This window comes from Genypterus blacodes, unplaced genomic scaffold, assembly GCF_046128005.1.
Source record: "Genypterus blacodes isolate CSIRO-AG114 ecotype Tasmania unplaced genomic scaffold, CSIRO-AGI_Gbla_v1 ptg000325l_1, whole genome shotgun sequence".
In the NCBI taxonomy this organism is placed as follows: Eukaryota; Metazoa; Chordata; class Actinopteri; order Ophidiiformes; family Ophidiidae; genus Genypterus; species Genypterus blacodes.
This window is the reverse complement of record NW_027467112.1, coordinates 492,501-515,000: the sequence shown is the minus strand read 5'-3', so window position 1 is coordinate 515,000 and position 22,500 is coordinate 492,501. Positions and strand designations below refer to the sequence as shown.

The 22,500-nt window shown below is 50.2% G+C and overlaps 2 protein-coding genes across 7 annotated transcripts in view; both read right to left on the bottom strand.

The window, feature by feature from the left end:
• Window positions 1-17,999, bottom strand: part of LOC142988382 (rho GTPase-activating protein 12-like) — a 26,242-nt gene extending 8,243 nt beyond the window's left edge. For 4 of the 6 annotated variants that reach the window (XM_076137541.1, XM_076137543.1, XM_076137542.1 and 1 more), the window contains exons 1-2: window positions 17,752-17,999; window positions 13,078-13,820 (exon numbers count right to left, since the gene is read on the bottom strand). In XM_076137541.1, the coding sequence (XP_075993656.1) occupies window positions 13,078-13,758 (681 nt within the window). In that variant the 5' untranslated portion in view covers window positions 13,759-13,820; window positions 17,752-17,999. The remainder of the gene's footprint in view (window positions 1-13,077; window positions 13,821-17,751) is intronic. The other 2 variants (XM_076137545.1, XM_076137546.1) reach the window with 1 other exon arrangement.
• A 2,537-nt stretch (window positions 18,000-20,536) lies between these two features.
• LOC142988389 (kinesin-1 heavy chain) overlaps window positions 20,537-22,500 on the bottom strand; it is a 12,525-nt gene continuing 10,561 nt past the window's right edge. Inside the window, exons 24-25 of the mRNA XM_076137554.1 lie at window positions 21,501-21,636; window positions 20,537-21,397 (exon numbers count right to left, since the gene is read on the bottom strand). Coding sequence (XP_075993669.1) covers window positions 21,394-21,397; window positions 21,501-21,636 — 140 coding nt within the window. The 3' untranslated portion in view covers window positions 20,537-21,393. The remainder of the gene's footprint in view (window positions 21,398-21,500; window positions 21,637-22,500) is intronic.

The following is a 22,500-nucleotide window of genomic DNA, read 5'->3' as shown; positions in this document are numbered from 1 at the left end:
CAGGCTGAGCAGAGAGGAGAGGAGAGGAGAGCAGGGAAGGGAGGAGAGCAGAGGAAGGAAGCGCCGGCGTTACATCAGAAAGAAGGAAGTGAAACCAAATATCAACATGGGCTCTCAACCGTCAATAAAGAGTCTGATAAAGGTCCTGGACAGTAGAAAGTGACAGAGATGAGGCTCATGGAGAGAAACACACAACCCTGATTTATATTTGAAACAACTCAGTAAAAGATTCAGTCTGTCTGTTTAGAGACGTGACTTCACTTTCAGACATTTCTTTATTTTACAGATCTCCTGGTTATGCAGCGAGTGGCCGAGCACGATGGTCGGGCTGTGGCAGGAGAACAGACTGGAAGCTGTTCAGGTCCCAACACAACATGGAGGGAAACTCACTGCATCTTCACACACACACACACATAACGCTGAAGAGCAGCCTGAGATGAAGTCTTCAGTCTGTAGGTCTGAAGAAAGGATGAAGCTCTGTCTATAAAGGAGAATGTTACCTTAGGTGGTGAACAACAGGTGAATGCAACATCCTCCTCCTCCTCCTCCTCCTCCTCCTCCTTGTGTGACCTGATTGGCCGGAGCAGACTCTTCCTCAGGCGGATCATGGCAGCCTGACTCTTGTGTGTCTTGTGTGATGTGTGTGTCTTGTGTGTCGTTCTCCACACAGACAGACTTTGTGCTGAGTCGGCCTGATGGATCAGTAAATGAGGAAGTTCCTGCTCCAGAAGTTTCCCACTCTGACCTGAGCCACTAAACCAAACAGGCCTGTGAGTAAAGCGTTTGAATGACGTGGCAGGAAACCACACAGACGCTCTCTCACCACAAAAACAGGTTTCAAAGAGGTTTTATTTAACTCGCAGTGGGAACAAACTAAGTCCAATCATCAGGCTCAGTTCTTCAGACACGTTCTTTATTTACTGGGTTAGGGACTTTAGATCATCTGAACCTTCTGAAGCTCCTGTGAGGTGAGGAGGTGAGGAGGTGAGGAGGAAGAGAGTGAGAGTTCTAATGTGGACACCTGACCGATGGCAGGAGAAGCAGGGCATTGTGGGTAGTGAGGCGGCTCTGGTGAGGTCTCAGCTCATTCTGCTCTTATGTAACCTCAGGCTGCCTCGCCCAGGTCGCCTCATTAAAAATACAGAGGCTATTTTCTAACCCCAGAGCAGCTGTGGAATGTTCCCAGAGCAGCTGGAGGGGCACATCTGGAGAGGACAGAGCAGACGCAGCATCAATAGAGGACGCTCTACCGCTGAGGTCAACCAGTGCCAAACATCCCATAATGCCTGGATGTGGTCGAGAGACGGAGATGACGACTCTGACACACACACACACACACACACACACACACACACACACACACACACACACACACACACACACACACACACACACACACACACACACACACACACACACACACACACACACACACACACACACACAGCGTCCTTTGGGTGGCAGCATGGCAGCATAGTTTGTGAAAGGGGAGGAGCCGGTGAAGCAGAGGGGGAGGGGCTTCCTCTTTCCCCATCCTCTCCTGTTTCCTTCTCCACGTGACACAGACCAACCTGCTCTGCTGCATACCAGGGCCGCACACACACAAAACACACACACACAGACTGGAGTGTGTGCCAGCCTGTACAGGTGTGAGTTAGACATGTTCACACACGGTCTAGCATGCTCTCACACACACACACACACACACACAGAGATGTAGGGCAGAGAGCTCTCCACTTCTTCCGTGTTCATTTAGGTTTTAGTCAGACTGAGTCAGAGAGCCTCAGCAGGCCTCAGACATCAGGAGGAAACGTTTCTTCACAGCTTCCCTTTGGCATTCACACTACAGATAAAGCTTAATGCCATCAAGATAGACAGACAGACAGACAGACAGACAGACAGACAGACAGACAGACAGACAGACAGGGAGGGAGGGAGGGAGGGGTGTGTGATGTGAGAGAGGAAGGCAGCAGTTTGTATCAGAGCGCAGGTAAACATGCTGTAGTTCCTGATCAGACGCCTGTATAGATAAATGTAAACACACTAAGGGCTCAGAGAGGAGCAACAACAACAACAACAACAACACATCAAACACCTCCATTTACTTGATGATGTCATTGGCTGTTCTCCAATTTAACTACTACTACTAACTTAGCTGCCCTTCACTATGGAAACTCAACTCTCTCAGCCTTTATTTATGTTGCCAATCACATAAAACACAAGCATGGGATCCTGTTAAACCCCCAGTGTGTGTGTGTGTGTGTGTGTGTGTGTGTGTGTGTGTGTGTGTGTGTGTGTGTGTCGGCCCTCACAGTGACTGAGAGGCACAATAGGAAAGAGAACCCAACTGTGGACAAACAAACTGCAGGTTGACACAAAAGACTGGAACCACCCCGGCTCTTACACAACGGCTGTGCAATCCCATAGAAAAGGAGAAAAGCGTCAGAGAGACAATGAACCAGAAGAGAGACACACACACACACACACACACACACACACACACACACACACACACACACACACACACACACACACACACACACACACACACACACACACACACACACACACACACACACACACACACACACACACACACACACACACACACACAGGCTGCACCCTGAGGTGAGCCGGGCCTAAATGACTTCATCAGGTTCAGAGCTGAAGTCACAGAACCGCCAAGGCAGCGCCGAGTCCGACCCACGGGCCACAGGCCACCAGGTCCAACTACAGCAGGAACCGGGTCAGACATACACACACACACACACACACTGACTGATCAACATGTGTAAAAGGTACAGAGTGTATCGCCCTTTCGAAACATATTTGACTTGGCTGAGGCATGAAAGTAAAGGAGGCCTGTCCTCTCACACCTGTGTGTGTATCAGCTGTGTGTAAGAACGTTTACTGTCATGAGTTTCAATGATGCAGCATTCAGAGATGTAACACTCCACCATATACGCTGTGGAATGTGTGTGTGTGTGCGTGTATGGGTGTGTGTTTGCTCTGGGTGTGTGACCATATGCTGGTACATCTGGAGCAGCAGTTGGCTGGGTGCCCTCTGACCTCTCAGGGGGGATCAGAGCCTAATTCCCCTGCAGGCTGGGTCACTGATGCCTCCGCTCTCACTCTCTTCCCTGAGGGAGAGAGCAGAGCCTCATTGTTCTCCGACGCTCATCACCGCAGACGACAAGGCGAAGGTTCAGCTTCCTGCTCCAGAATGCGGCGCATCGGCCTTGAAGTATCAGTGTTTGTGTGTATGTGTGCACAGCCTTGTGTGAGTGACAGAGCAGCGGTGATGTCATTTGTCATTCGAGGCCACAGAGCAGCGCAGTGCAGCAAAACAGCAGAGAGCCTCAAACCCATCATTGATCCGCTCTTAAATCCGTCTATCGGACCGGCCGCAGCTAATGACACTAACTCTACGGCACAGAGGACGGCTGGGGCCAGAGGGCGAGGGGGTCCACTAAGGACGGGAGTGTCTGTGTGTGTGTGTGTGTCTGTGTGTCTGTGTGTGTGTGTTGTCACTATGTAAGAAGGCAGCAGGTGTATGAGAGCGACTGCTGCTCAGGACACAGACAACAGAATGCTGAATGAAAGTCCTGAGCAGACACACACACTCTCACTCACACACTCTCACTCACTCACACACACACATACTCACACACTCTCTCACTCACTCACTCTCTAGTCTATTCATCGATTTGGAGCCTAAATCAGCCCTGACAGCTATAGATTTTTTGTTATTAGCCATTGCGTAACTCCATGTCAACGCTTCTCAGATTTACGTCTGCAGTTAAGACTAAAAGGAGAGTAAGACATAAATAGATGATGTAATATACAAACTGTATGTAGGTATGTTAGTAAAATAGGCTTGATTCAAGTTGGCCTTAGTCTAACTGTGTTGTTTACATGATGGTTGTGAGAATACATCAGTTATGGTGTTAATATGTGTCAATCAAAGTTTCAACAAGCAGTAAACACACTGAGATACAGCAGATCAGATAGCTGCTTTTACATTAGTGTGTGTGTGTGTGTGTGTGTGTGTGTGTGGGCAGGAGAGTGTGGGATTGTGGGAGTGTGTGTGTGTGTGTGGGTGTGTTCTCAGTCCCTTGTGGCACATTCAGTCAATTTCCTATCCATGGGTCCATAAACAGAACAAGTGGAACAGTCGGGCCTTCACTTCACTAACAGAGTGACTTTTCTACACAAACGTTGTGATTTGACTTCTGTTGAAAGTGAGCAGACAGTAACGCTCATGGAAACGTCAACAAAATGATAGATTTGACTCTGGCAACAAAGATTCAAAGCCGTTTCAGTTCATTCAGTCAATATTAGTCCATAAGTGAATAAATAATTCATTTGAAAACAAAGAGGTGAATGAACACATTTGCTTTATTGGTCCAATGAATAAAGCTGTAAACCCTCGGTCAGTGTACTTTGGAAACCAGTGTGTTGTAGCGGTCACACACACACACACACAGACACACACACACATATGAGTTTCCTGCCCTTCCCATTTTGTCAGATCACATAACAAGGGACACAGCTTTACTGTTGAGCACGGCGGCTCAGCTGGTCCACTGAATAAGTTCAAACTATACCCAGTGGGAAAGAACAGCACTGTGTATTATTCCTGCACACACAGACGCAGTTCCTTCAAGGCCATCAGGCCAAATGTCTCCATATCCATTCAAAGACATGAATGAGGCTGTATGGCCTTTAAGCCAGCAGACAGGGACACAACGCAGCCATGATGCACGGCTCAGCTGGAGACAAAGCCAGAGTGAGAATGATTCAGACAGAGTTCATTCATCGGGCTGCGACACAGCTGCCCTACCAAAGAAGCAAAGGGTCAGACGAGAGATACGAGGCTGTAATGGGTCAACCTAAAGAATACATACATTAACACAGAGCCAAGGCGTCACGTGACAATGTAGTGACTGATGAGCCGACTAACAGGCAGCACACAGATCAGCTGGGTCACTCAGTCAAAGAGCCGGGAGACAGAATCACACAAACCACATTATTCATTTAGGGACAATTGGGTCATGAGCCAGATGACAAAGGTACAAGTAGCTTCCTCCCATTCTGAAGGTTATTACCATTTACAAGCGGAGTCCATGTTTGCTCCAGAGCTCTTAAATACAGAGAAGTAACAGGGGAACAACCTACAGACTCTGAGTCCTCTTACAGCTACAAAGAAGAGAACTTACTTGAACTCAATACAGTGAGACTTCCCAAAATATTACTAAGCTCTTTTTTTGCCGTGTCATGCAGTGTCATCATTACTCCTTTATCATACATTCCTTTTTTCCCAAACACGTTTTATGCTGACAACATCTTAAGCCTGTTCCTGTGACCTTCAGCACTACCATGCTACAGTCATCTGGGACTTCCTCTTAGCTTTAGACGTTTGAAAAACTCTCACGCCAGCTCACATGAAGAGGATCCCTGAGTCGATGTGCTACTGTAAACACGCTTAGATGCCAGAGTGGCGGCGGTCTTCATACGTGAGGGGGCTTTGACCCATGAGGCCTTGTTCCTGTCATTGTCCCTTTAAAGCCACAGAGTGTAGACTAGAGGGTGAGGCACAGCACAGAGGAGAACCTGTTCCAATGCTGCTGCAGTTCCAGTTATATCAATATTGGAAGATAAGAGGTTGTCTCTGATGCTGTTTGAGTTTTTATGCAGTGACAGATTATCAATAAGTGCACTTTGGTCCAGATCCATCTTAAAAACCAATATGTTTGATCCAAATCCATCCCATTCAGAGCAGAGCAGCAGTCTAGTCTCACTCTTGGATCTCTTCCTCTCTTGTCCTCTACTCATTCATCTCTCTATGACATCTTTAACCTTATTTCTCCTCAGTTTCTTTTCTCCATCGTCTTTTCTTTCGGCATCAAACGCCGTCTTTCGCAGCAACGCCGCCCTTCCTCTAACAGAAAGGAGCTTGTATGGACCTGTCGCTGCACACGCCAAAGAATGTGCAGGGAGAAAAATCCACTCCAACACTTTCCACCTCCTCCAGCTACAGAGAAGGCCACGTGTCCTGATGTCCTTGGTGCCACACGCCTCAACAGCACACACTTTAATGGAGGAGGAGGAGGAGGAGGAGGAGGGGGAGGAGAGTCCAGGGCAGGTATGAGGAAGACTGAGGCAGAGAGATGGATCGCAAATTCAGGCTGTGGCATGTCAGGACCTCAGCTTGTAAAAAAAAAAAAGACTGATCATTAGATCAAGGAAAGAAGACGCTGGCTAGAAAAGAGACTGCTGCTGTTAGGGAGAAGGAAACCACCAAACCCTGGAGAGATTAAAAATGTAGGGGGCCTAAATGGAGGAAATTGGTACAAGCAGAAAGCCCTGCAGGAGGCAAAGCAGGGAACTGAATCACTGTCAGCCTATCAGATGAGGCGTCTTGAATTTGAAGTTAAACCCCCCCCCCCCCCCCCCCTCCACGTTTTCACATCCGGTCCCCACATGATGAAGAACTGTGGGGTGACTGAGATGGAACCCTTCAGACTTAGGCAGGAAGGCAAACAGTTCAAGGTCACACCAATAAGCAAGGAGACAGGAAGGAGTGAAAGACTGCAACCGCCGTGCAGCGCAGAGGAACGGCCAACCTGGAAAATCCGGCTGCTTCCCCCAAACCTGCTCCAACCTGTTCAACTGAAAGGTTAGAATGTGCCCGCAAAAAACTGTTGCAACGTGTGACTGGTATGAATTTTAGCTACAGCCGTTTGTTACCCAGCTGATCTCTGACACGTTACCAAGGAAACAAAGAGTAGATTTGAGAAAAAGGTGATGTGGAGAGATTTGTTGGTATTTTGCTGGTGAAACAAACCTCAGAGTGATTTGGTGACACGCCCCTGAGCTAAGGAACACCTGAAGAGGGGAGAGCAGCATGGGACTTGTTGTTGGACAGCTTATTGTGTTCCCCACAACAAAGGGCCAATGACAAGACACATTAGAACATCCACCTGCTACAAGACTGTCAGGGAACAACTACACTCAATCCAAACAAACCAGACTTAACAGAGAACTATAACATTGAACTGTAGGCGGAAGAGAGACAAGATGTAATAATACACGCAGACCAAATGTTGGTCAATGGTCCAATTCTATTCTAAAGTTCTAGCTAGATGGAAAAGTGAACAAAATTGCTCAACTAACACAGACAAATCACAGGCCGGGGGCTGCAGGGGGTTTGTGTCTCTACAGCTACAAACCCAACTACACAGTGAGGGAAAGAAGTCAAAGAACGACCACAGAGTCCATACTATTTACTACTACTACTACTAAATACTGTTTACTTGGTGACACAACAGAGGATAAGGATCTTGTAAGCAGACAGTTGTGTAATGTCACAAGGCCAGTCATCCAGATGATCTTAAATTCCACTGCACTTGAAAAGCACAGTTTGCTTTTCCCTCTCTTCAGAATCCACCCGTTCACATGGTCTGAACCTGTATTTCTGGTCTTGAGTGTGCACGCTGTATCTGTGGGTTTGCAGACGGCAGCCCAGAACGAGGCACAGGAACCTGCTCAGCTCAAACCAGTTCCACCAGACACGGGGGGCTCACCTGGCTCACCTGGCGCTCTCTGTGGGAGAGTTCAGTGCGAAGTGCAGGGAGCTACGCCAGAGGAACATTCCACAGATAGTTATTGGCTATTTCACACACACACACACACAAACACACACACACAGTCCAACTCAGGCACGGCACATGGACTTACACAAACACACAAACACAGAACAGGATGAGGAGTCATGTTTGGAATGAAACCAAAAAGGCTTGAAGAGGATTTCAAACGCTTGGTGATGGCACACAGGTGTGGTGCTTGAATACATTTCCTGCCTGATTCATACAGGATAGAGGGACGGATCTCTGGAGCTAAACACACTAGCAGAAACCAGAGTGTGGGATCAAACCCTAACCTGTGAGCGTCACCTGTGTCTCATGGAGCAGAACAATGAGCTGCAGGCTCACTGAGGCTCTGCTCCTCTCTCCTTCCTCATACCAGGAGCTGCAGCGCTCTTATTAACCCCTCTGTTCTTGCTTGCGTTCTCGAAAAAAAACGCAAGCTTTTCAGTTGCTAGAATGTTGTTAGCGAGGGCCAAACAGGTCAAATTGGAAATCTATTTAGTAATGAATCACCAGGAGGCAGGGGGAGGAGGAAGAGTCGCCTCAACCTGGCACAATGAGACAAACACACTTTATCCTGCAGGGGAGGAGCTGGACTTAGAATGTGGCAGGGTTGATCATCCTCCATCTTGTGGTCAGGCATTATCTAGAGGGGGTCCAGACAGTGTGGGGGCCCTGACAGTGTGGGGGCCCTGACAGTGTGGGTGCCCTGACAGTGTGGGTGCCCTGACAGTGTGGGGGTCCAGACAGTGTGGGGGCCCTGACAGTGTGGGGGTCCAGACAGTGTGGGGGTCCAGACAGTGTGGGGGTCCTGACAGTGTGGGGGTCCTGACAGTTTGGGGGTCCTGACAGTTTGGGGGTCCAGACAGTGTGGGGGTCCAGACAGTGTGGGGGTCCTGACAGTGTGGGGGTCCTGACAGTTTGGGGGTCCTGACAGTTTGGGGGTCCAGACAGTGTGGGGGTCCAGACAGTGTGGGGGTCCGGACAGTGTGGGGGTCCTGACAGTTTGGGGGTCCAGACAGTGTGGGGGTCCTGACAGTGTGGGGGTCCTGACAGTGTGGGGGTCCTGACAGTTTGGGGGTCCAGACAGTGTGGGGGTCCTGACAGTTTGGGGTCCACGCAGTGTGTGTCCCTTAAACCCAAGTGAGTGAGGAGTGAGTGACAACAACAAAACAACTCCTCAGCAATCATCTGCTGAATAATGTTATATTATTATATCAGATTAAACTATATACACTAAAATAATAAGCTGTAATTATATTATTGTTATTATAAATCAGATCTAGAGCTCCATCCTTCACTTCACTAAGCCGGTAAGTTCAGACACAGCAGAGATGGAATCATCCAACTCTACAACACGTTATCCCCTGACCTCTGACCTCTGTGACTACGGCAACCAGCTAAGAGCATAGATACTAAAGCCACATGGACATGAAAGAAGCTCATCTGTCCAAACTGACCCACTGACATCAAACCTTAAAGGAGTGGCGTGAGTAAGAAGTCGTCTCTAAGCTCTGGAGAGAGAGAGAGCGAGAGCGAGAGAGCGAGAGAGCGAGAGAGACAGAGACAGAGACAGAGACAGAGATAGAGATAGAGAGACGGTCTTTGTAATTGAAGGCTAAAGGATTCCAGCTGACCAGAGGTCATTGTCCTCTTTTGAGCTTTAGAAGCAGAGGAACCCACAGAGCGCCGCTGAGCCGTCGCAATCTATGCACCGCTCCTACACACACACACACACACTCACACACCCCCCCTCAACATTCCACGCCTTGGAACGTGAGCTCAGCGTCGCCCTCACTGACACAAGTGACGCTGAATGACAAAGGAGCCTTGGCTTAGGAGTCTGAGAACGTACGAGAAGGTTCCTCAGAAACACATCAAGAACATCAAGAGCTACACCATAAACTATAAACTCTGTGGTTGAGTTTCAAGTCTGTGACTCAGAGCTTGATTGGGGACAAAGTGCACTCTGAGACATTACAGTGCTGAAAGTCATCAACCAGGCCAGAGTGAGTACACATGGGCAGGGCATCAAGCAAACCTTCATTTATGACGGAGGAGGAGATTAGACGACCTAACGTGGCCTCGTGTCATCCAGTGTGTGGTCAGATACACACGTGTGTGTGTGAGCAGGAGTCGCCTCACGTAGAGACAGAAGAGAGGACCTCTGAGGAAACTGTTTACATTAAAGCACATACTACATTCATGTGGCCACTAAATCCATTATTAACTGTTATTAATAACTCTACTGAGGCTGCAGGTCAATCTGTATTTGGTTGTGAGCACAAATAAACATCCCTGACTCTTCAGCCTGCCACTCTGCCTCCTCCTCCTCCTCCTCATCACTGCTGACCCAAGCTCAGCTCAGCCAGCTGTCCAAACAAATGTGACGTCCTGGAGCTGGAGGCTTATGTAACGAAGCGTGGCGAGCGTTTAGCGCGTCCTCTGAGCTGTCCCGTCTCATGCCATCATCGCTTTCAAGATCTCAGAGCACGACTGAATCCCCGTCTCTCCAGGTTCCAGGAGAAGCTATCTGAGAGTTCCTACAGGCCAGGCCATGATCACTGCTCAAGCTGAACCAACGGAACACAAGCCTGCCCTGAGCACAGTCACACCACGACCAGTCACACCACACACACACACACACACACACACACACACAGATAAGTTTAGCTCTAACAGCGTCTGCATGCACGAATGGAATCAAACAGATAAGTGACAGAGCTGAGAGATGCAAAACAGAGCGCAGCTTAAGGTCGTTCAGTCAGTCCACTGATGGACTGAGAGACAAATAATGCAACACAGCCAACCTGCATGTGTGTGTGTGTGTGTGTGTGTGTGTGTGCAGTAAAGTGTTTTGTACCTCAGAAGCCTTCTGTGCTAGAATAAGAAACCCTCCCACTCTGCAGCTCATCACTTCAGCTGACATGACGACACATCTGCATCCACTCTAAATGCATCCACATGTGTGTGTGGTTGGTCTATTCTGTGAGGTGCTGAGATGCGTGCAGGTCTTACCGTCTCTGTCTCATCTGGGTACATGCTGTCCCGTAGCTGCTGCTGCTGCTGTTGCTGCTGCTGCTGCTGCTGCTGCAGAGGAATAAGTCTTCTAGGCTGCGGTGCTGATGCAGAGAAACACAGCAGCACCAGCTGATTCACAAACTCTCTGACCAACGGCCACGCCGCCACTGGAGCCAACCAGCAAACACTGCTCTACAGCCCCCTCACACACGCATCCACACGCACTGTTTAACTCACACACACTTACATAAAAACACAGGGAGAGGGAGAGAGACACAGAGAGAGAGAGAGAGAGAGAGAACACAGAGCTCAGTGATCCTCTCTCTCTCTTCCCTGACCCTCCCACACATCAAGCTGTACAATATACTACAAAGGCTGCCCCAGCTGACATCACACACACACACACACACACACACACACACACACACACACACACACACACACACACACACACACACACACACACACACACACACAGGGATTAAGAAAAGCTCTGTAATGTGAGGACCAGTTCCTCACACACACACACACACACACACACACACAGTAGTTGCTTTCAGACAGAACGATAAAAGAAGCAAATCCGTCCTTGTTTTTTCCATTTCAACACAATTTGCCTCTTTTTTATTCTAATAAAGTTTTGAAAACAGGGAGCTCCACAGTATGAATGAATGAAACATTTAAATATCCTGACTCACACACACATTTAAACGTCGTCAGTATCGGACGATTGGGACCAAACTGTGACTCAGTGAGCAGAAGAGACTGTGACATAACAGAGGAGGCAGAGAGAGACAGAGCTGTGTGTGTCTGTGTGTGTGTGTCTGTGTGTGTGCGTGTGCGTGTGCGTGTGCGTGTGCGTGTGTGTGCATTTAAAGACCCGTTAAGTTCCAGTGATTGCCAGTTCCTTTGAGGTCGCACCACTCTGACCTTTACACCTGAACTCTGCTGCCTGACTGACGACACGTTCATGAATATTACAGATTCCCTCTACGAGCCTGAATGAAGACAGACTAAGTGCCCCCCTGTTAGGTTAGTGGGGTCCTTATATAGGTGAGGAGCTGTTGGGCCTGGAGGAAGAGAGATGATGAAGAGCAGAAGAGACGAGGCGGTGCGGTGAAGCGGCAAATTAAAACACACTGAGAACTTGACAGCCATTACATTTGGTGTCTAGAGGGGGAAAATATCTGCTTTGGTGGAGACGACATGTCCAATCAACCAGGACCAGAGGCTCAGAGACAGGAACACCAGCTCATCATCTACACATCCACGGTGACTGGACTCTTATGTTAGGGTTTGGCAGAAGGTCTCAGTAATGACACACACCTCCAGCTCCTCACTGTGTTATGACAGCACACACACACACAGCACACACAGGAGCTTGATGCTAACAGTAGAAGGTGTTGAGAGGGGACGGAAGGAGAGACAAAGTGGAGTCCCAGTGTCCACTCCGGTAGAGCAGATAAGAGAGCAGAGCAGGGACAGAGCGCTGTGGGCGACGTCTCACTGAGGAGCTACAGGAACCTTCACTCAACCTTCTACCCTGAGGAGAACGCCTGCAGGAGGCCCAGGAAAGCCCTGAGCCTGCAGAGCACCAGCATCAGGAAAACCAAACAAGCGACCTGAACGCTTTGACGGCGCCACGCCTACGCAGGGACACGCCACCATCAAACAGAGCAGCAGGGTGCCAACGGGTCAGTCATCAACCAAAGACTGTGAATGATCTCCTGATGACGCCGCACATCTCAGCACCTCCTCTGCATGAAGCAGAGGAGGTGACAGATGTAACACACAACAAATGAGTCCAAACAAAGGGGGGGGACAGACATGCTGGACATGTGGAGGACAATCCGTCTCTTTACTGGAACTACTCATTCAAACATTAACAGCCAATCACAAACAAGCGACTCTCTGTGGCCTTTGCTCTGCCTGCAGATGCAACACGCGTAGAGCGACTAGAGAGAGCTGCAGAGAGTGCAGGAAAAAAGGAGAAGAAGAAGAAGGAGAAAGGCCAAGAGAGGGAGAATAACACAAGATTAAGACGACTGACTGCCAACAAAAACCAAAACAAGGTGGATGAACGACCTTCTCCTCGGTTCATGTGGCATTTCAGCGACACGTAGAGCGGCTGGGAGGGGAAGGAGCTCCATTGTGAGCCGCTCTGCTTTTACTGCCCACATGAACTTTGTGATTGTATATTTTCCCCCGGTGATGAAGATAACCTTTAACACACACACGTCAAAGGGAAGCAGTGGCTTTAGTATTGTGCAACACCTCGGGCTGAAAATACTACAACACCAGAACAGAGACTGTGAGACGCCGCTGTCTCATTTCATCTTCAGCTGGTCGTGTAAAGAAAGAAGGATTGACGTCCGTAAGAAAACGGCGTTATCTCGGTCTGACGTACCTGGAGATGTTCTGTGGAGCTGCTGCTCAGCTCGTCTCCAGACTCAGAGTCGTTGGTGCGTCTCTCCGAGCTCTCGCCGGCCGAGTCGCCGTGCTGGGTGCTGTCCACGTCCAGGGGCGCCCTGATCAGGTCGGGGGAGTGGGCGCGGCCGCGGGGCAGCGTGCTGGAGGAGCCTCTCTGAGCGGGCGGGGGGGCGGGCGGGCCCTCGGGCAGGGAGCGGTCGGGGTCGGTGGGGCTGCCCGGACTGTGGTCGCCCCGAGCGTCGCTGTACTGGCTCAGCGGGGTGAAGTGTCCGGACGAGGAGTGCGAGGAGGAAGAGCGCCGACAGCTGGACTCGTTTCTGGGAACGCTCTCGGGGGAGTGGTTCAGATCCAGGTGGGTGGGCTTCACCCGCAGAGCCCCGGGCTGCGAGGGAGCGCTGGTGGAGGGGGCGGAGGGGTAATGGAAGCCTCTAGGCGGCGGCATGAGGGCTTTACGGACCTCGCGCACGTACTGCGCCGGCACGTAGAAGGCTTTAGTCCCCTCCTCCTTCCTCACCTGCCACCAGTCGTCGTTGGTCTTCTTCACCAGCATGTAGCAGTCGCCCTGGTGGATGGTGATGAGGCGGTCCTTGGACTTGTACTCATAGTCGTACTCCACCTCAATGTAGATCTCCCCCGGGGCGATGGGCAGGTCGGCCATGTTGCCTCTGACTGACGGCTCGGCAGCTCAGCCCCAGAGGAGCGCCGGCTTCATGGGTGGAGCTACGGGAAGAGAGGTGACATGTCAGTACTCCGGGTGGGCGGAGCTACGGGAAGAGAGGTCAATACTCAATACTACGTTACTCCATTCATTCCCATGTTCAAGCACACACAAAGACGGCTCAGAGAACAACACAAACCCAACGTTGTGTTTTCGTGGCCTTTTCCGGCCCAAACCAATCAGAACAAAGGAATCAGACTCAAAGTGAAGAGCTGTAATCCTCTTTGACTGCCAGGCTCAGAGGAACTTAAGCAGCACAGCAGATTAGACAGAGAGCCAGGGTCCTGACACATTAAGACCTTTACTCACAATGAGACCATGTAGACTTCATGTTTCTCCCTGCAGCCGCTCAGGCGTGAAGCATCACACACATACCTCAGTGATGAGGTCACCGGTGAGCAAACACTCCTGAGCTGAGCTGAGGCCCCTCTACCTCTACCACCCTGAGACAGAGCTGCTTTAAAGAGAATCTAGAGCTCAGTCCCGTCACGGAGGTTCACCCGTTCAGGTTCAAGGCTGCGTCTGAGCCACTATCAAGCTTCATGAGTGAAAACAGCCCGGGGGCCAAACTAGAACAAATAAACGGAGGAGGAAATCTAAATGAGAGGGAGGCAGCAGGCGGTGGAGTGAGACTGAGCATGATGGGAGTTGTTCTGTGACGCAGCCCCGGGCTCTCCGGCGGTCCCTGGGATCCTCTCACACAGGGTGAAGGCTCAGGTAGGGGCAACAACAAAAAGAGAAGGATAAGATTTCAAAGGAGAAGTGTAGTTCACCTTCATGGCTGCTTCTGCAATCTGACGCCTCAGTGACCTCATTGAGGCTCCAGTGGGGCAGCCGGCCTGTCTGACCTTTGACCTCCATACAGGCTACAGATTGTGATAAGCACATTGTAAACAAATAAACTTGATAACTTAGATGTGAAGCATGCAGGATGTATTCAGATCAGTTGCCCATAGGGTCAGGGGTCAGGGTTAGGGGTCAGGAACTCTTAGAGAACTTTCTGCAATAAAGTCCAACTCATCCAGTGAGAAAGTCTGAGGCCTAAATTTAACCTCCACTCCCCAGCGGCTCAAAGCAAAGATGAAAGCCGGCCCACAAGCCCAAATAAAGTGGCACAGTCGGGCCGGGCAGGCAGGATGTAAGTGTTGGTGGCAATTAGAACAGGATATTACCACGGCAACAGTAATAACAGTCATTGGTGCGTCACACAAAAGGGCCTGGACCACCTTCTGATTCAGGGGAGAGTAAGTGTTGGGCAGAGTGAGGCAGAGTGAGGCAGAGTGAGGCAGAGTGAGGTAGAGTGAGGTAGGGTGGGGTAGAGTGAGGTAGAGTGAGGTAGAGTGAGGTAGAGTGGGGTAGAGTGAGGTAGGGTGGGCTAGAGTGGGCTAGAGTGAGGTAGAGTGAGGTAGGGTGAGGTAGAGTGAGGTAGAGTGAGGTAGAGTGGGGTAGAGTGGGGTAGAGTGGGGTAGAGTGGGGTAGAGTGGGGTAGAGTGAGGTAGGGTGGGGTAGAGTGAGGCAGAGTGAGGCAGGGTGAGGCAGAGTGAGGTAGAGTGAGGTAGAGTGGGGCAGAGTGAGGTAGAGTGGGGTAAGGTGAGGTAGAGTGAGGTAGAGTGAGGTAGAGTGAGGTAGAGTGGGGCAGAGTGAGGTAGGGTGAGGCAGAGTGGGGCAGAGTGAGGTAGAATGAGGTCGAGTGAGGTAGAGTGAGGTAGAATGAGGTAGAGTGAGGTAGAGTGAGGTAGAGTGGGCAGAGTGCGGTAGAGTGAGGTAGGGTGAGGTAGAGTGGGCAGAGTGCGGTAGAGTGAGGTAGGGTGAGGTAGGGTGAGGTAGGGTGAGGTAGAGTGAGGTAGAGTGGGCAGAGTGCGGTAGAGTGAGGTAGGGTGAGGTAGAGTGGGCAGAGTGCGGTAGAGTGAGGTAGGGTGAGGTAGGGTGAGGTAGGGTGAGGTAGGGTGAGGTAGAGTGGGCAGAGTGAGGCAGGGTGAGGCAGAGTGAGGTAGAGTGCGGCAGAGGGGCAGAGTGAGGCAGAGTGAGGCTGCACCCAAAGAAACCTGAACCTGCCATTGTGACCCTGTGAGTCTGAACTGGGCCTCTGCTAAAAACGGGAAAGCCATCAAAAATGTGTCCAGGGGCAGAGATCTGGGCTGAGACGTGGAGAGGAGAGGGAGGAGGAGAGGGAGGAGGAGAGGGAGGAGGAGGAGGAGGAGCGACAGTTCCTCCCTCTAACACACAGACACAGACACACAGCAGCCGATTCTATAGAGCTGCTCCTCTTCTTCTCTGCCTGTTCTCACTCACAGTGGCCTGTAAATCACAGCTGGTGTTGGATGAGAGCGCTGGCCGTGGCGTTTGCTCAACAGTTCCCTGGTATTCTGTTTTCATTCCCTCACTTCCTGCCAGAGGCTTTAAGGTAAATCACCAAGCAGACGTCTCAGATGTCTCACATTCAAACTGAGACTCCTCCTCTCAAACCTCTCTTAATGATCACACAGAGACGAGTTTGTCTTCTTAATTTCCACTCTTTTGTATTTGTAGATGTATTGAACATCAGATTCACTCTGAGGGCCGAGAAGCTTCGTCTTTACTGCAAACCTGTCCAAGCAAGCAGAGACTCCAGCTCATAAAGCAGCACAGATCTCAGCTTCCTGCCCGTTCAGCTCATTTTGGTCCCAGACTGATGATCCTACAGTCACACACTCACTCCAAACCTTCAATCAAACCTCCCTCTTCATCCAGAACGTTCCTGAGGAGCGTCTGCAGGTTCAGGAGGTGAACCAGTGATGAAGAGGAGCAGACTCGGCTCAGGCCGGAGCTCAGCTTTAGTTTTGGCAGCGGCGCTGCATCAAACTGAACTGTTGTGTGTGTGTGTGGAAATGTGCCGCTCTCAGCACATACGGGCCCTCACACACCCTCACACACCCTCACACACCCTCACACGTTTCTCCTTCCTCAGCAAAAAGCCGTCGCCTCAGGAAACCTGCGTGTTCTCCTCGTGAACACACAGGAAGCGTTCTGACTGAAGCGTGTCCACTTCAGTCCCATCTGGAGGCGGCAGAGAGACGAGCCGCTCCTCTGCACACAGCCGCTCCACATCCAGGCCCGAGCTCTGGAGAACCAGCCTGGATGCGGCTCAGTCTGACCCAGTTAGACTCAGCTCCAGACTCAACTCCCTCGGCTCCACTGTCACACTTCAGCCGACGGCAGCCAGCTGCTGCAGGCCGGATGCTCTCACACGTCCAGAAACAAGAACCCAGAGCACAAACAGCTCACAGGTACCGATCCAAACCCAGCACCACGTTTGTTTCTTCCTCTGTTCAAACCCACATGCATCTGTCACCTTCATCCTCACTTCATCAGCTGTGATTTGATCCATGATTATAAACACGACATCATCTAGAAGGTTCTACTTGAACACAGAGAGAGGATCTGTCACTTTGTACACAGCAGAGAGAGAAATGTGAGGATTTAAACTTCAGTCGGGTTGAATTCTCTCACTTTGATGTGAAGAAACTAACTTCCTGTAAACATTAGTAACCATAGTGATCACCAAAGCTTACAGGTCACACAGTGAAGCGTTCTGATCTCAACCAAGCGTCCAAACTAAACATATAATAAACATATATTAAGTCATAATTATAACCTGATAGCTTTCCCTTCTGTCATTGTTGTTGTCACATCATGTTGTGGTGTAATGGCGCGTTACAGCTAACATAGCCGCTCAGATGACACATGTGTGTTTAAAGGTCTTCTTCTTCTGAGGGATCATGAGTCTCATCTTTATCTTTGACTTTAAATCGAGACCAACTTTGTTATGGAACTACTCGCCTGGTTTACAGGAGCTAATCTGTCACTGACGTTAGCTAACTGATTAGCTTTCCGCTAAACATTCCCAAAGTGCCAAACACACACACACACTCACACACACTCACACACACTCACCTGAGTCCCTGCTGCCGCGGCTCAACCTCAGAGACAAGGACACACACTCGGCTCAGCTCGGCTCGGTTCGGCTCGTCGGCGGTTTAAACTTCAGTTAAACGTCCCTCTCGTCGGTATGAAGCGGCTCCGCGGGTCTCTGGCTGTGGCGGCGGCGGCTCGGCGCTCGGCTTCCCGCTGAGACGCAAAGCTTCTCCCGGTCACTCAGCGAACAACCGACAACTTTGGCAAGTACAGCCAAAGATGATCTGCGGGGAAGATGAGTCACCCTGAGCAGTCTGCCGCGACCGATTAGATTCGTCTTCCGGTATCCGGAAACCATGACTGCGCAAACACTACCGCTTCACCATTTACTATCGAACATCTAAATGATAATACACAAATAGTTTGACCTTTAAGAGGTTGAATGCTCTTTCTATGCTATTTAATTGTTCTTTCCTATAACCAGCTTTGCTTAATTAATATATATTCAAATAAAAAGAGGCACATACCCAAAATGCTTACTTTGACAACTGTACCATATCACATGACAACTTTTGTTTTCGTGTAATATGGTACAAAACAATCCGCGGGCATTTAAAAGACAGTCACTCATCCTTAAAAGTCACATTAGGCCGTTGTGAGCTGTACAACGTTAGCGGAGGCACGTTGGAGTGAACGCTCATTTCTTTACTCTTTGCTCCGATGGCTCTGGTGCTCAAGATGTAAACGTAGTGTTAGCGCCACCCTGCGGTTGCAAAATAGAACAACAGCAACATCGCCGTTAAAAGAGAAGTAAAGGACAATAACTTTTCCCACCACACGACGGCAGTATTGGACAAAGTGAGCGTGAAAGAATTCAAACGTTTGTTAGTTCAAAGTTGGTCTGTTTCCTCCTTTCCAGGGTTAATTCCATATTTCTAAACAAAGGTCTCTAAGTATTTGTTCTCTTGACCTGTGTAATATTTCCCCAGCATCAATATCAGAAATCCTGCAGCCTTTCAACCTTAATCAACATTTCACCTCAATGTAATGAATAAACAGGTGTGTGTGTCTGGGGTGTAAATGTGTAAACATGTACACAGTTTTGCCTCTTTCGTGTCAAAGCACAATATTTGTTCCCATCTGACAGAATTCAAATTTCACCTGCAGCCAAACTGACACAAAGCAAAGAAGAAGTGACCGGACGACTTCCTTTGACAACATTCAGCATTCAGCACATGACTGTGACGCTGTGCTCTTTGTTTACTATGGGACTGGCTGTGACACACACACACACAAAGGACGGCGAGTTCCAAAGTTTTTCTCATAATTATTTAATCACACATACATTTACATCATGCAGTCAATCCCAAACTGTGATCTCATGAACCGTCCCCCCTCCCTCCCTCCGTCTCAGAGCCCTGCCACTTGTGTCCCACTTTTCCAGGAATGATCCAGAACCTTCTGATGGATCCTCACCCTCTCCTTTACAAACCCACCCTCTATTACACAGTAATAAAAAAGTGACTACACTTAGTTTTTTTTATTTATTTAGAATTAATGCAAAACACTTCAATTTTTTTTTTAACGCCACAAACAACTTCCTGTCCCCCCCCCCCCTAACTTCCCCCCTCACCCCCCTCCCCCATTTGACATCCAGTTGTGGAAGAAGGACAAAGGAGAAACATCTGGAGGACCATGCAGCAAAGTCTTCACCTGTCTCAAACGTTACACAGCGGGAATCGACCGTCCAGATAAGACGCCAGACGCTGTCCTGTCCTAGAGTGTGTGTGTGCGAGCGTGTGTGTGTGTGTGTGTGTGAGTGGAGGTTGACTCCTCCCCCTCGGCCTGTAAAGACATAATTACTGCTTGGATTATTTTTCTCCGTGTCCTTTTGGACGAACCGGAGCTGTGGAGTGTTTCTGTGAGGAAGCTCCGCCCCCTTCCTCCCGCCCGCCCGCCAGCTGACTGATGACAGTGTATTTTACAGTATATTGCACTTGCACAAGATGTTAGTGTTCTCATGCTGGGGGGGTTTACAATCATGATGAGCTCTTTGTCACACAGGTGAGAGGGGGCGGAGCCAGGGGAGGGGCGGGGCCGGGGGTCAAAAGGTCAAAACACAAACAACAAATCAACAGACGGAGGGAATTCAAATGAAAACACTCAGAAACTCAATAAAGTCAACAAAAACAAAAATCCTACGCCCCGACTACATCATCCACTTAAATAAACTCATTGTCCACGTGACAGAAGATCAATCTCCCCCAGTTACGCCGCTGCTCGCTGATTGGCTGATCAGCGGCGCAGACGGAACGCAGCCCCGCCCCCTCGCCGACCTTTCTCTCCGTGTGCGCCCGACTCACACCTCCATCTACGGGACAACCAGGGAGATACAGTACAGGAAACCAGCAGAGCTTAGAGCAGGAGGAGGAGGGGCAAGAAGAGGAGGAGGAGGAGGAGGAGGAGCTAAAACTACTTCAGCCTGACCCGTGGCGGAGAGGGGGCGGGGCTCTGTCTGGGGTTTAAAACAACAAATCAGAAGAAGGCGAGGCACCCATGATTAGATTCATCTATCAACATGTATACTTAGGGGAGGGGGGGGGAGAGGGGGGAGGGGGAGGAGCTCATCCTGCACCTCAGAGTGTGAGGAGGAGCGAGGAGGAGCAGCGACCCGACCGGGACAGGACCGACGCTCCGGCCCGTCTGTGCAGAGACGCACAGATGGCGTCCGGTGAGGCAGGAAGCGTGCGGCGCTCAAACTGGATCATTCTGGTCCTTCCACCTCCTTCATCCTTCCTATGATGTCACCGATGACGAGTGTCTCTTCCTCAGGTGAACTCGCCTACAGAGTCGCTCGGCTCGACTGAAACCTTTTTTTTTTTGTCTTTTTTTGTTCCTCCTTTACAACGTCACTCAAACTATGTGTGTGTGTGTGTGTGTGTGTGTGTGTGGGGGGGGGGGGTGTGTGTGTGTGCAGTAGTGCCGACTTTACATCTGTACAACAAAACCGGACAGAACCGCCGAGCTCCACGCCGTACAGCTTTGTGTGTGTGTTTAACCATGGAAACTCAACCAAAGACAAAGTGTGTGTATGTGTGTGTGTGTGTGTGTGTGTGTGTGTGTGTGTGTGTGTGTGTGTGTGTGTGTGTGTGTGTGCAGAACGAGGCGCACGGTGGTGATGCAGGGCGACCACGACGGACTGTGCAAAGAGAAAAACAAACAAACAAACAAACAACCTCCCAAAAAAACGGAAGTAGAATGAAACCAAACTCTGCTTCTTTTTTGTGCGTTTGTTTGTGTGTGTGTGTGTGTGTGTCTGTGAGTGTGTGTGTGTGTGGAGGTGTGTGTGTGTGTGTGGAGGCTGCGGCTGGAACACCATCCTGTGATTGGGGAATGAAATGTGTCGTCTTTTTCTTATAATAGCCAGAAAGAGAAAAGAGATGAAGGAGGAGGAGGAGGAGGAGGGGAGGGGGCGGGGTCAGGATAGGGGGAGGGGCAGGGGGCGGAGCTGTACAGGACAGGAAATATTTATATATATAATTATTTATAATCCAGAGCCTCACAGCAGCCAGGAGCCTGAGGCTGAGATGGAATGACAGGTTGTCGAGGGAGGGGGCGGGGTTTGAGGGGTCTGGGGGCGTCGGCTTCCACTGTGGGCGTGTCCTTCTGTCCCGCCGCTCTTCAGCTACAGAGAGAGAGAGACAGAGAGACGATATGAGTGTGAGGACAGCTTGGACACAGACCCCGTCCTCCCTCCGTCTAAACTCCGCCCCTTCCTGCTTGCTCACTTCTTGTCCAGCTTGGCGCTGCCTCCTCCCCTGATGGACACCGTCTGGCTGTTCTGGTAGAAGCCTCCGGCGCTGCGGTTGATGTTGGGGTGGGTGGGGGACGCCACCGGCTGCTGCCCGGGACGGATGGGCTTGGCTGTGGGGCGAGACGGGGAGGAGACAAAGGGACGGTGAGACAGAGACACAGACAGAGACAGAGACAGAGAGACACAGACAGAGACAGAGAGACAGAGACAGAGACAGAGAGACACAGACACAGAGACACAGAGAGACAGAGACACAGAGAGAGAGACAGAGACACAGAGAGACAGACAGAGACAGAGAGACAGAGACACAGACAGAGAGACAGAGACACAGAGAGACAGACAGAGACAGAGAGACAGAGAGACACAGACACAGAGACACAGAGAGAGGCAGAGAGACAGAGACACAGACAGAGACACAGAGAGACAGACAGAGACAGAGAGACAGAGACACAGACAGAGACACAGAGAGACAGACAGAGACAGAGAGACAGAGACACAGACAAAGGCAGAGCCAGAGACACAGAGACACAGACAGAGGCAGAGACAGAGACACAGACAGAGACACAGAGAGACAGACAGAGACAGAGAGACACAGACACAGACAGAGAGACACAGAGACACAGACAGAGAGACACAGAGACACAGACAGAGAGACAGAGAGACAGAGAGACAGAGACACAGAGACAGAGAGGCAGAGAGAGACAGACACAGAGACAGAGAGACAGACACAGAGACAAAGGGACAGAGGGACAGAGACACAGAGACAGACACAGAGACAGAGAGACAGACACAGAGACAGAGAGACAGAGACAGAGACAGAGAGACAGAGACACAGAGAGACAGACAGAGACAGAGAGACACAGACAGAGAGACACAGAGACACAGACAGAGAGATAGAGAGACAGAGACACAGAGACAGAGGCAGAGAGAGACAGACACAGAGACAGACACAGAGACAGAAAGACAGAGACAGA